The sequence below is a fragment of the Myxocyprinus asiaticus genome, chromosome 40 (genome assembly GCF_019703515.2).
Source record: "Myxocyprinus asiaticus isolate MX2 ecotype Aquarium Trade chromosome 40, UBuf_Myxa_2, whole genome shotgun sequence".
Taxonomy (NCBI): Eukaryota; Metazoa; Chordata; class Actinopteri; order Cypriniformes; family Catostomidae; genus Myxocyprinus; species Myxocyprinus asiaticus.
In genome coordinates, this window is record NC_059383.1 from 25,470,352 (window position 1) to 25,485,051 (window position 14,700).

A 14,700-nucleotide genomic window follows, 5' to 3' on the forward strand; every position below is an offset into this window, starting at 1 on the left:
TTACAGTGAGACACTTACAGTGGAAGTGAATGGGGTGAATCTGTAAACGTTAAAACACTCACTGTTACAAAAGGATAGCCACAAAGCATAAACAAAATTATATATGATTTTAACAATCGACTTAATGTAAGTACTTTTATAAAAATTATAAGCTTCACATTTCTGCCTTTAAACCCTCCCAAAAATTGGCCCATTGTAAGTGCCTCACTGTAACCTCAATTTTTGCTTTTTTTTAAAGTAAAGGAGGGACAAGTCGAAATAAATTTTTGTGGTAATCAACATTATGCCACACATGCTGTCGATTTAGTTTAACTTCCATTGAACCCGGAATATTTCTTTAACACCCATGTGGCAGACTTGTTTGTTAAGCTTGAGTGACAGAACCATCAGCCGTTTGATTTAGCTAGAGTGACTTTGGTTGGCTCGCTTCAGGCAGTGGATCTAAAATGTCTCTTTGAAGAGGCAATTTGTTCATGAGGAATTGCTCTTCTTTCAGAGTCGGACATCCACTGCCAAACCATCCTTCATCTGTGCGTGACTGGGACAGGACAAAACATGGAGCGATAGAAAAAAACAAAATGACAGGAGGGAAAACATTGAAATCGAAAAACTCCACATCCCACCCAAAAGCATCAAGCAACCATGGAGCATCACTGGAACAAAAAGGAGTTCTACCTGTAGTTTTGTAACATTTTTAACAGAAAAAAATATACGACTAACTTAGGGCATGAACTTTTCGTAAAAAACGTAAAGAAAATGACCAAACAAAGCAACAAAAAGTGCTTCCTGTCAACTGTAAACGCATGACTGACTGCTGGTGCATGACCTATGAGCTGTCATTATCTAAAAAAAAACTGAAGGGGTACAAGGTAAAGGGCCGTTCCAGGACTGGGTGCAGGGGGCAAACACAAGGACCTTTTATCTTGAAACAAAAGGGACTCTTGAAAATGAGAGTCTCGGGAACACAACAGTCCCAAAAAAGCAACAGTTCTTTATTTTGTCAAACAGATTGTCACAACTCTCTTCATTTACACTGGCCCTTTATCCTGTTATTCTATGTGATATATGCACTCTGTGCTATGTGAATGTGCGTTGGTGTGTGCGTGTGTGTGTCGGTATCTAATGCATGTGTACTTGCTTCTGGCTTGGTACTTAGCTTTTTTTCTGGATCGGTCAGAGCTTATTCGATGTTTGCAGTAGGCATGAGAATAAGCCACTGTGCTCTCCTGCTTGTGAGTGTCTGTGAGTTTATTTCCAGGCTTTTTTAAATGTATTTGTGTTCCTTTGAACGGTCAGCCACCTTTTGCTTTCGTCTAATTTGGTTCAAATTTAAAGACCGCCTCCCTTCAAAACAGTGTTAAGATTGGATCAAGTAAACTTGGTGTATCTACAACACTCCAAAATCCCTGACAACCTATGGAGGGCACATGCTTTTTCTGACTTCTAACCTGCTCTGACAGTTCACAGTTGACCATCCATTCATCCACATTTGTAGCTCTGCTGCTTTTTGCTGACTTGCCATGTCGGACCGATTTTGGAGACTAATGTAGCATTGCATGCTGGTTAACACTCCCTTTCATGCTGTTCTCTTGGGCCTGCACTTTGCCTGGGAGTTTTTATTTATTTTGTATTATTAATCAAGCTGTGCTGGTGAAAAACTGATTGTAGCTGTGAAGTGTTGGGCTTGGGGACTGTACAATCACTAAGCAACTGACTTTGTAACGTTTGGGACTTAAGATGGAGCCATGTGAAATGGAAGCATTTAAAAAAACTTTGATGATGCTCTTTGATTATTCATATTCTTTTGCATTTCGATGTACAGTTAAAAATAGACAAATAAATATGCAGACAGCACTGTGACAGTCAACCTTAAAATTGACCCCTGAACTGTGAACTCACAACTGTCTGTCTTACTCTGGCATCAAACATCTCACTTATAAATATACTTTTATTGCAAGTACATGTAACCGATGCCATATTACATTGTTCACATGTATGTTTTCACAGTCACTTTTGTTTTACTTTAATTATTATGAAAGAGCCCAAACATACACAAACTCTTAAAGTATAGTCTACTAAAGCAATAATATCAACTTGCTGAAACAGTTGGAATACAATTGCTGGTGCGTGCGTGTGTGTGTGTGTTTGTCTATGAGCACTTGTGTGTTCAGTATATACTGTATTTATTAACCCAACATTTTAGTAGCATTTGTATGATGTATACAGTTATAAAAGCATGCTCACAAAGGTCCCAGTATGCAATTATGTGATCTAGTGTACATACCAACTCAAGTTCACTGAACGGACACTTCATACCGATGTGTGTACAAGATAGCGGTGTTCAACTTTAATGGGCAAGGCATCGTTGAATGATCTATGAATGGCAAAAGTCAATGGCAAGCATAATGTTGAGAAAAAAAAGGGACGGTGCTCAGCATTTAATTACAGCACAGTAGCTTACATAACCATGAGCACACAGTGATTTCAGGTCACACATTCATATAATTTAAGTTGAGAGGTGTGAATGAATGAATGAATGAACGAACGAATGAACAAACGAATTAATGAATGAATTTTAACTTGTTTTCTAAATCCAAAAACAAAAAGAGTTAATTAAGGAATGCATGGACAATTGGATGAATTGCAATGATTGTACTTTGTATTTAAAATTTTTAAATTAGATCCTTTTATTTTTCTGGGGTTCAATTCAGCTGTGTGCTTTGTGAAATTGCACACATCCCTTCTCACCAACAGTCATCAAAAAACTTATGAGTTCTGCCTCATACTGTATATTATTTTTTCTGTTCACTCAGGTTTGTGTTGACAAATGATTTCTCTTCCATGTTTAATGGTGAATCCAATGTCCACTATCAGGAGTATAAGGATTGTCAGTGAGGGGTGCTGGGATGTGGGAAAGGGGTGCGGGTGACCTCAGCATGCAGGACATGGATTCTTGTTGAATACCTTATTGCTGCTGTAACAGTTGTCAAGGACCTGTATTATTTTAGTTTCTGAAAACAAAGCTGGGGAAAAGGGAGAAAATATGTTTTTTATTTATTTATTCATTTATTTGTTTATTTATCTTGAAGAACAAAATGATTTAACCTTGCAATCGTTATGTATTAAAAAAGAGTTTATGTAAAACTGTTGCAAAAATCTAGACTTCACCTATACTTGTTTAGAACGGATAAATGACAATATAAACGCAATATCATATTACTCTGTACTAAGGAATGCATCTGCGCACATGCACAGAAAATATGTTTTTAATAAAGAATATATGTATAAATATAATATGACAAAATATATTTAATTAGAATGCTATGCACCCTTATTAGAGTTATTATGGATGTACTTTAACATGTTAGTTAGAATCCAGTAATACCAACATGCCCATATCATGGGGAATGTAGATGCTTTGTAGCTATTTGAACATGTTTTTATTTATTTATTTATTTATTTATTTTTTGTATTGCAATGGAGAGAGGAGATATGAACATTGAATATGTATACAAGCCTTTTATTCAGATTCATTCTGACATGAAGATATGTATAGACCATTTACCCTGTACACCAGCTCAGATTATTTACAGAAATTAATAAAGAAAGATGTGACATATTGTGACAATGTGTGCGTGTGAGACAGAATCCCTTTTCACAGACTGGGATGAAATCTAGCAAACTTTATATATATATATATATATATATATATATATATATATATATATATATATATATATATGCAGTACTGTGCAAAAGACTTAGGCACATAAGATGTTTCACAAAAGCATTTGTCTTAAGATGGTTATATATATCTGCTACTTTAGTGTGTCAATAGGAAATATAAATGTTAGACTTCCAAACATTACTTTTGCAAATAGAAAAAATTAGAATAGAAGAACAGGGAGCCCTACAACAGATGTCATGGCACCCACAAAGCCCCCCACTGAACATTGTGTCAGTCTGAGATTACATAAAGAGACAGAAGCAATTGAGACATCCTAAACAGATAGAAGAACTGTGGCAGATTCTCCAAGAAGCTTGGCACATCCTATCTGCCAGCAACCAAGAAAAACTGTCTCCAGGTGTACCTAGGAGAATTGGTGCTGTTTTAAATGCAAAGGTGGTCACACCTAATATTGATTTAGCTTTTTTTTATGTTTACTGGACTTTGTATGACATTAAGTGATAAATGAAATCTATTTATGGCATTCTTTTTGAAGACATCATTTTTCACAAGTCCTGATCATGCAAAAAGTATTTTATTTAAGGATAGTGATCATATGAAGCCATTTATTATCACATAGTTGTTTGGCTTCTTTTTAAATCATAATGATAACATAAATCACCCAAATGGCCCTGATCAGAATTTTAAATTGCAATTAGCGTCTGTGTATAAATAGTCAATGAGTTTGTTAGCTCTCACGTAGATGCACTGAGCAGGCTAGATACTGAGCCATGGGGAGCAGAAAAGAACTGTCAAAAGACCTGCGTAACAAGGTAATGTAACTTTATAAAGATGGAAAAGGATATAAAAAGATATCCAAAGCCTTGAAAATGCCAGTCAGTACTGTTCAATCACTTATTAAGAAGTGGAAAATTCAGGATCTCTTGATACCAAGCCAAGGTCAGGTAGACCAAGAAAGATTTCAACCACAACTTCCAGAAGAATTGTTCAGGATACAAAGAAAAACCCACAGGTAACCTCAGGAGAAATACAGGCTGCTCTGGAAAAAGACAGTGTGGTTGTTTCAAGGAGCACAATACGATGATACTTCAACAAAAATGAGCTGCATTGTCGAGTTGCCAGAAAGAAGCCTTTACTGCGCCAATGCCACAAAAAAGCCTGGTTACAATATGCCCGACAACACCTTGACACGCCTCACAGCTTCTGGCACAATGTAATTTGGAGTGACGAGACCAAAATAGAGCTTTATGGTCACAACCATAAGCGCTATGTTTGGCGAGGGGTCAACAAGGCCTATAGTGAAAAGAATACCATCCCCACTGTGAAGCATGGTGGTGGCTCACTGATGTTTTGGGGGTGTGTGAGCTCTAAAGGCATGGGGAATCTTGTGAAAATTGATGGCAAGATGAATGCAGCATGTTATCAGAAAATACTGGCAGACAATTTGCATTCTTCTGCATGAAAGCTGCGCATAGGATGCTCTTGGACTTTCCAGCACGACAATGACCCTAAGCACAAGGTCAAATTGACCCCCCAGTGGTTACAGCAGAAAAAGATGAAGGTTTTGGAGTGGCCATCAGAGTCTCCTGACCTTAATATCATCGAGCCACTCTGGGGAGATCTCAAACATGCGGTTCATGCAAGACGACCAAAGACTTTGCATGACCTGGAGGCATTTTGCCAAGACGAATGGGCAGCTATACCACCTGCAAGAATTTGGGGCCTCATAGACAACTATTACAAAAGACTGCATGCTGTCATTGATGCTAAAGGGGGCAATACACGGTATTAAGAACTAAGGATATGCAGACTTTTGAACAGGGGTCATTTCATTTTTTTCTTTGTTGCCATGTTTTGTTTTATGATTGTGCCATTCTGTTATAACCTACAGCTGAATATGAATCCCATAAGAAATAAATGTGTTTTGCCTGCTCACTCATGTTTTCTTTATAAATGGTACATATATTACCAATTCTCCAAGGGTATGCAAATTTTTGAGCACAACTGTATATATACAGTATATATATATATATATATATATATATATATATATATATATATATATATATATATATATATATAGTACCCTGACATTAATTTAAAAAACTAGTCAACACTGCTGCGACAGGGTTTCAAATACAGCTGCTGAGGGAGCAACAGTAAATTTGGCATCATTAGGCTGCCATACATCATTCTCTATAGAACCTTTTCACAGACTGTGATGACGCAATTCCGCCTTAGCAGCATGAATCAAGCAAACCTTTTTATATTTGCAATTTTAAAATGATTTGGTGTGCATTTATAATATTATACTTTGTATCATATTACTCTGGAATTAGTAAAAAAATTTAAAAAAAAAGTTACCAAAGATACAGTGAGGTTTCTAATACAGCTGCTGAGAGAGCAACAGTAAATTTGCTGCCATCTCTTTTCTGAATGTTGTAATCTATTGTCTCTCATTTTTCTTTATTTGGAAAGTTGTGGAAACATAACAATGGCGTTTTGCTTTTGATGTTGGAGCAGATGTGCAAGCAAAATTTAAATTTAGCATGGTCTCCCATTCCCCATAATCGAAGTTTATCCTGCAATTGTTTACTTCTATATTCTAAAACCCGAAAGTGTGAAAAGGGTCACAACTGGAAAGTCATAGAAACGTATAACGTAAAAGTGATACTCAACGCAGAAATAATTTGATGTGGTCTCCCATTCACAGAAGTTTACCCCACGATTGTGAACTTTCGCGTTCCAACACAGAAATGTAAAAAGGTTCCATAGTGTGCCAAGACTTCAAGAAAATGGCTCATTTTGTTTAGAGTTTGAATTTAGAACGTACTTTTCACATGTTTACGCACGTGTGCGCTCTTCGTGTAAAAATTCGGAAAAACTACAATTCCCGTCGTGTTCTTGCAATTCCGTCACACGCCAATGAGGGCGTCGTTGCATAATTTCTCCGTTTTAAATAGCCCTTTCCTGGTAATGTTTTGTTGAGTGCGTGGTGTATGCATGAGGGGAGAGAGAAAACGTGGTCGCGGAGAAGCCTAGCATTTTAGCTAGTTTGTGAGTGTGAATGTAGTGTTATACAAGCTCAGATATTTAGTATTATTTATTTTTGTATGTAGTCAAGTTTGCCAGAAAGGGAGAAGGTAAATCATTATATAAATTAACTGCCTTCTGAGCTGCTGCATATTTTCCTGACAGGTTGTATTCGTGCTAAATTGCATAATTGTTTTGCTTCAGGGTGCAGAGGCACGATTTAATAAAGGCAGCTTCCTACGTTTGTGGCCAGAATAGTGTTCAAAATGTCCATGGGCGGCCAGAAGACCACCAGTCAGGCAATTCCGACCACCAGACGCGTTACAATCAATGATGCCGCCCATATGCCTCATGATTACTCTACAACGCCCGGAGGGACTCTGTTTAGCACTACTCCCGGAGGTAAACGCCGTACAATTGCAATTAAATAAATTGGTGGTACACAATGCACGGATTGTTGTTGTTTTGCTCGCCCTCGCGACATAGCGATGCATTCGAGAGCTCGTGCACCGCGCTCGCTCGCATTGTCTTTGTGCTTGACAGACTGCGATGCGCGTGCGCCGTCAATTATGACCTCATAATGTTGCAGACCTGTTTGTCTTTTATTGTTTACCTTTGAACTGTAATTGTCGACGTGTAATAATGAGGAACGTAAACGTCACCTAAAGAAAATCATTGTTGTTTTTTTGGCTACTCCCTGAACACGACTGCAGCCCTTGGAAGTTCATTGTGGTTACAAAGATAAAAGATTCTGCAGGTCTATAACGCTAAACCTTTATGTATTCTGTTGTGTCTTTGCTTATTATTATTATTATTATTATTATTATTATTATCTTTTTGCCTGAGACTGCGGTTTATTATGAACAGTAGCTTGATGCTTTTGTCAGGTCAGGTGACGGAGATTGTAAACAGACAAGAAAACAGGACGTGACAATTCTCAAGACATGTGACTTTGTTGGTTTCCCAGTTTTCAAGGCAACTTCTGCTTTTCTAGCTCCTAAGGAACACTGTCCTTATTGTACTATTACAATATCCGGTGTATCAAAACAACACTGTTTGTCCATATCACAATTTTCAGCCATGGTGTAATGTACTCAATACGTCATATGATGTAGGCTATTTGATACATGCAGATACATTTTTGTCATGTGATTTGGATGGTAATTATTGCGTCACATTTGTTTTCTCTTTTTACAGACATGAAACCTTGCATCCTTGCATTTGAGTCAACCTATGTATTATGCCAGTTTTCTGTCTCCTGCTATCAAAGAATTACAAATATATGGCATTATCCTTGATTTTTATTCCTTAAATTGATCTGTTTCCACAGTTATAGTCCTAAATCTAGTGCACTCCGCTTTAACTCGCTAAGTGAATGCAGTTCACAGAGGTTTGTGTGTTCAAGGTTGACATTAGTCTCAGCTGGACCAACAGGAGTAGAACTGATAGTATGTTCTCACTAGGTTCAGCCTGCTGCCTTTTTGCTCTCAACAATGCACAGATAAGGTGTTTTGCCTCATGAAACACATAGAACAAGACCTGTATTTGTCAAACAACGTGCAGCTTAACCTTTTAAAGGTGTTCCTGCTGAATGTCATAAAGACATGTTTAGACATGCAAGGATCGAGTGCATCTCACAACGCCTTTCACAAATGTGACTATCCTGGCACAGCCTGATCGCACCTGGCTGGCCTACATGTTTCACAATCTCAAGGTCTATGCTGCCCCTGAACCCTGATAGAGGACCAGCATCTCCTAACAATACCATCCCTCAAACCGTAACCTCAGTCATTAGAAAGCTTTCAGGTATTTGATTGGATTTAGTTTTAATTACTTATTTAGCATTAAAAAGGGTCACTTTCACTACTCCATAGGCACCAGGATCATTTATGATCGAAAGTTCCTGCTGGACTGTCGCAGCTCCCCGTTGGCTCGCACACCGCCCTGCTGCCTCCCTGACATCCCAGGGGTGACCAGTCCCCCCTCGGTCACCATGAAAAATAACAAGGCCTTCCCCAAACAGACTGTCAACAATAACATCAGCCACCCTGCAGACAAGAATGCAGGTAAATGTACTTTCAAATATACTCACTGGAGCTGGCCCAAAGTCATCATTAACAAAATGTCAAAGGGTTCTCACAGGCCTGGAACTATAAGATAATTGTTAATTTGTGATTTCCAGGCTTGGAAAAGTCATGGGAAGTTCTGTTGTGAATATTGAACAGTAGTAATGAATGATTGGAAAGGTCATGGAAAAGTCACAGAAATTCATTGGTCAAAAAGTGTGGTTTACCGTGGTATTAAATATAAAGTATATTTATTTTCAAAAACCCTAGATGGTTGTATCCTGTTTACCATTTTGTAAATGTTTGAGACGCATATTAATATTGTTTGATTTTTGGTCTTTGATTTCAAGGTGAAGATGCACAGTTTGAAATGGATATCTAATTACAGAGGACCTGCTACGCAAAGAAGGCGACGACTGTAACAAATATTACTGTGATGATAACTGTTCACTAAGAGGATAAATGCACAGAAGATTTCTCCTTCCATGTCATCTTTCTTTTTTCCATTATGTACTGTTCTATTGGTATTTTCTTTCCTTGTATTGATGCTGTCGCTCTAGACACGCAAAAGCCATTGCTTTTGATTCTCGACATCAGCTAACACGGTTGTGCCTGAAAGAGCCACTATCTCGGATGTCAGATCAGCGCATCCCAAGCACATTGATGCAGGCAATCCTGCCCAGCTCTACTTCTGCCTAAAACAGGGGGGATACCTTAAAGTCCATCATGTGACATTGTTTGTTTGATACAGATTGTTCGGGTAGTTTTGCAGCATGACCAGTGGAGGGGGGGGGGGTCAACAGTTTCTTTCTTGGTTGTTTTTTCATCGAGTTATTATGCAGGAAATCCAGACAAACTCAAGTAACAATAAAATCATATTATTTCAGTTCGTCTTAAAGAGTATTTTCACCTGAAGTGTTATTCAAAAGAATGTAAAATGCCTTTTTTTTTTTTTTTTTCTGTGAAATTCTCTAAACTGCCCTGTTATTCCTGAAGAGACATCTAAGCATTAAAAAAAATCAACAAACACCAGAGGATTGCTAAGTGTTTGCCTTATCTATTGCTGATTTTAAACCAAAGAGATGGGGACAAAAGAAAGACAACCATTTTGAATTACACATTTTATTAAATTTGCAGTTTACATATTCTACCATTTACAATTTAAATAAACACAAATTTCAAAAATAGCTTCAAATAATCCAGGTGCCTCAGTGCAGGATACCTCAATGATTCCAAGTGAAAATACTGTACAAAGTGAAAATAATGTAAGATACGTTGTACATTTTTCATAGTGAGTTTTCCAGAATGGTTAAGAAACTTTGCTTTTGCTGTGACTTTCATCCTGGACTTATCTGTACTATCTTCGTTGGAGTTCATGTGCATTTCTGGTTCAGAGGAGCATATCCAAAAGTGCTAATGTCGAGTTTGGGATTAAGATTAAAATAGATGTCAGTGACAGCCACATTCTGCTACCACCATTCCTTCATGGTGTCTCATAACCATCTTCCCATTCTCGTAGTAGAGCACAGAGAGTGGAGCCAGACGGGTGGGTACACATGATAGGCATGGAACCCGGTCTGAGTGGTGCAACTTAAAAAGACTCTGCAAGTGAGAGGAAAAAGACAAACATTTGAGTTCAGCAAAAAGGCAAAGAAATATTTTAAATACATATTCTAAATCGAAAAAACTGAATCAACAATTGGTTTATACAGACACGTACCTGCATGTAGGCATGGTTGGTTGGGGTGAAGGACTCATCTATGGGTGTAGGACATCTACCCTCACAGCGATAAGCATTGTAGCGTTTTGGATAAACGATCCAGTCACTCCAGCCAATCAGGTCGAAGTCCACCCACATATCCACTTTTCTGCAGAGAGGCTTCTTCTCTTCCTCAGGAGAAACGGCAGGAGTCATGCCAGTTCCTATTACCTCTCGTACCCGCTCACCATTTCTGTGATTCCTCTTGTGACGCCGGGTGACAGGTTCACTTCCACCGCTGGCTTGGTCCAGAGCTACATATTTGGAGTGCTCAGCGGTCTGGATGAGGGTGAATGTCTTGGTCTGGTTCAGCTTGGAGTAAACCACCATTATGACCCTGTTTTCTGTAGGAAGCTGGACCATCTCATGTCCCCCATTCTCTCCCTTTTCTGTTGAAGACATCTGGAGATGTTCCTCTAAGGAGATGCTCTCACTCTGATGCAACCAGTACTTGAGCAGGGCAGTGATGTTGAAGACCCTCCACTGGGAGGCGGGTATGCTTGGTTTAGCTCTCACACTGCCAAGGTGAAGCCGTGTTTCAGGGCAGTGGCTCTGGTTACATTCACGTTTGGAATCATGATAGATATCCACCACCATGTCAATAGCAGAGGGAAATTCTTGAAGGCAAATCCGAAGTTCTGACCTCTGGACGCTGTCACTCGCTGATATGGAGGACATGTCGAATGTCACTGCCCATCTGTCACCAATCTGACTGCAACCTGAAGAATATTTAGACAAGAAATTAGTCTAGAACATGAACAGTGCTCTAATTAAAAGGTCTAGAAGGATAAGTGATGTGTGGTGCTTAATAAAATGTTTTCACACATGGGCCTTCTGGACAAGCAATTAAAAAAGTAGAACGTTCTTTTTGTTTAGATGTGTATTGCTGGCCAAGCCACTATGAAACAGACGTCTTGATGCTAATACACACACTGACTTATAAGCATAATTCATGACTTGGCTAATAGAACCAGCTAAACTGCCGCCATCAAATTAGGTTCCCGGTCACACTGAGCACAATAGGTTTTTAACGTCATATTTATACACATACATGTAGGCCTTTAAAGGCCTAATTAAACGTATACGATTTTTATTTTAATATTTTCTAAATTAAACGTCTAAATATTTTATTGCACTTAAATAATCAATTAACAATTCTGAAAAAATAAATAAAACTATAAATAATCAATAAAAATAATAATAACAATAAATCTGTATTTTATTATTTTGCGTGATATCTGTAAAATAATAGTGGGGAAATGCTCTTACTAAGTGAGCAAAAATAATGAATTACAATTCTTTATAAAAAAATAATCTATATAAATAAATATGAATTAGTATTTTATTATTTTGTATGTTATCTGTAAAATAATATTTGCTAAATATTGTGCTGTAACTAAATTAATAAAAAATATTAATTGAATTATAATAATGTAGAAAATAAATAATAATTAAGAATCTGTATTTTATTTCGCTTGTTATCTGTAAAATAATATTGGCACAATACTATGCTCTAACTAAGCTAATAGAAATAATTATAATTATTTTAAAAACAATATATATTTTTTATAAATATGTAATAAATAATATGTATTTTATAATATAGTTTGTTACCTGAAAAATAATATTCACAAAATGCCATGCTCTGAATAAAAATAATGAATTATAATAATTTAATAATTAATCGGTATTTTTTTTTTCGCGTTTTATCTGTAAAATAATATAATATATATAATATATAAATGAATGAATAAAGATTAATTACTTTTTGATTGAAAATTGAATTAATGATGCTACTTACTTTTGGGGACGAGACTCAACACCGAATCGGACTCGTAAAGAGTTGGATTATCATGGCTCATGTGCTTGTCGTCTCCGGTTAGAAGGGTTCGGTAGAGGTACATCAAGTAAATCGGATATCTGTTCGAGTGGCGGCTGTGACCCGCCTGATCTCCGCTGCGCATCCTATTCCTGGACGCCTCGTGGAATCCAGGAAACGATGCTGGAGCTGAGCTGACCGCACTGACCCACAGCGCGAGAACTGCACTAAGGACCCCGCAGATGAACCGCCTCATGTCCAAAACCTGATTATAATCTAGAGAGGAGAAATACTGTCTTTGAGATGCTTCTCCTACATTGTCCCCAGGAGAGTGATGGCCATGGGAGCTGCCTGGTCAGCTAAGTTCACTTATAGAAACTTGTAGTCTTTTGATGGTCTCTGTGGTACTGTGGGTCTTTGAAGTGGCCCTGTGATCCATACTCGTTCAGGGGGAGTGTAAATGGATACATGTCCCTGGGTCGTTGTGTATCGAAACCAACAGTCTTTTGTGGGTCCGAAAGGTGTGAAAACATTAATTCTTCAATCTCGAGTACTGTGTATTGGAAATCCTTTTGAAAGTGTACCTAAACATAATAGTAGTGGACTACATTTGTTCATCTTATTTGTTGTCTTAGTTTAAATAAATAAATAAATAAATAAATAAGTACATTTGTTTCACTGTATTTTCACTCCGTAAGAAGAGAATACTAATTATGTCACTGGAAATGTGCAGATTATTCTATAGTAGGCCTAACACTTTGAGATGTCACCACCCTCGTTTAGTTGCCCAATTTTGACTAGAATTGCAGCTGGTATAGAATTATGAAAAATCTATACTGTTAACTGCTTTTCAAAGTATTGGACATAGATGTTTTTTTGTCGAGTTTATTATGTCTTTAACGAGGGTCCCATGATGATGTGAATGCATACAGGATTCTGTAATAGCCTAATTGTTTTGTTTAATAGTTGTATGAAACCTATACATTCAGATCTATTGTCATAGCCATTGAGAAAAAAAAGTACTCTCAGACATGGAATATTAAAGTAACAGTTCACCCAAAAATGAAAATTCTTTCATCATTTACTCATCCTCATGCCAGCCCAGATGTGTAAGACTTTCTTTCTTCTGCTGAACACAAATAAAGATTTTTAGGAGAATATCTCAACTCTATAGGTCCATACAATGCAAGTGAATGGTGGCCAGAACTTTGAAACTGCAAAGAGCACATAAAGGCATCAAAATCCATATGACTCCAGTGGTTAAATCAAGTCAAGTCATTTTTATTTGTGTAGTGCTTTTCACAACAGACATACACTGGTGGCCAAAAGTTTGGAATAATGTAGAGATTTTGCTCTTATAGAAAGAAACTGGTACTTCTATTCACCAAAGTGGCATTCAACAGATCACAATGTATAGTCAGGACATTAATATCATGAACATTTTCTATTACAATTTGAAAAAAATGTTCAGAACTTCTTAAACTACTTTAAAGAGTTCTCAATAAGAAATCCTGCACATGCAGCAATGACAGCTTTGCAGATCCTTGGCATTCTAGCTGTCAGTTTGTCCAGATACTCAGGTGACATTTTACCCCACGCTTCCTGTAGCACTTGCCATAGATGTCTTGTCGGGCACTTCTCACGCATCTTAGAGTCTAGCTGATCCCACAAAAGCTCCATGGGGTTAAGATCCATAACACTCTTTTCCAATTATCTGTTGTCCAATGTCTGTGTTTCTTTGCCCACTCTAACCTTTTCTTTTTGTTTTTCTGTTTCAAGAGTGGCTTTTTCTTTGCAATTCTTCCATTAAAGCCTGCACCCCTGAGTCTTCTCTTTACTGTTGTATATGAAACTGGTGTTGAGTAGGTAGAATTCAATGAAGCTGTCAGATGAGGACATGTGAGGCATCTATTTCTCAAACTAGAGACACTGATGTACTTATCCTCTTGTTTATTTGTACATCTGGGCATTCCACATCTCTTTCTGTCCTTGTTAGAGCCAGTTGGCCTTTGTCTTTCAATTTCAAGCATTGTATAGCCTTCATTCCTCAAAACAATGACTGACTGACAAGTTTCTAGAGAAAGCTGGTTTTTTTTTGGTCATATTTTGACCTAATATTGACCTTAAGACATGCCAGTCTATTGCATACTGTGGCAACTCAAAAACAAACACAAACACAATGTTAAGCTTCATTTAACGAACCAAATAGCTTTCAGCAGTATTTGCTATAATGGCAAGTGATTGTCTTGTACCAAATTAGCAATTTAAGATGATTACTCAAGGATAAGGTGTTGGAGTGATGGCTGCTGGAAATGGGAACTTAGATTTGATCAAA

The 14,700-nt window shown here is 37.6% G+C and overlaps 3 protein-coding genes across 6 annotated transcripts in view; 2 read left to right on the forward strand and 1 right to left on the reverse strand.

Moving 5' to 3' along the window:
* The window catches only part of LOC127431004 (ankyrin-1-like), a 113,718-nt gene extending 110,101 nt beyond the window's left edge, over positions 1-3,617 (forward strand). For all 4 annotated transcript variants that reach the window (XM_051681174.1, XM_051681176.1, XM_051681179.1 and 1 more), the window contains one exon: positions 497-3,617. The gene's annotated coding sequence lies outside the window, so the exon portion shown is untranslated. The remainder of the gene's footprint in view (positions 1-496) is intronic.
* A 3,045-nt stretch (positions 3,618-6,662) lies between these two features.
* On the forward strand, positions 6,663-9,264 carry LOC127431132 (eukaryotic translation initiation factor 4E-binding protein 2-like). Its single transcript, XM_051681408.1, has 4 exons — positions 6,663-6,831; positions 6,926-7,123; positions 8,596-8,787; positions 9,138-9,264. Exons 2-4 carry the CDS (start codon positions 6,988-6,990, stop codon positions 9,167-9,169), a joined length of 360 nt encoding a protein of 119 aa, XP_051537368.1. The 5' UTR covers positions 6,663-6,831; positions 6,926-6,987; the 3' UTR covers positions 9,170-9,264.
* Positions 9,265-9,401: 137 nt separating this feature from the next.
* LOC127431133 (nodal homolog 2-A-like) lies at positions 9,402-13,753 on the reverse strand. The gene is made up of 3 exons (XM_051681409.1): positions 12,348-13,753; positions 10,508-11,265; positions 9,402-10,389 (listed from the first exon to the last, which is right to left on the reverse strand). The coding sequence occupies exons 1-3, from the start codon at positions 12,619-12,621 to the stop codon at positions 10,237-10,239; spliced, it is 1,185 nt and encodes a 394-aa protein (XP_051537369.1). The 5' UTR covers positions 12,622-13,753; the 3' UTR covers positions 9,402-10,236.
* Between the last annotated feature and the right edge of the window lie 947 nt (positions 13,754-14,700).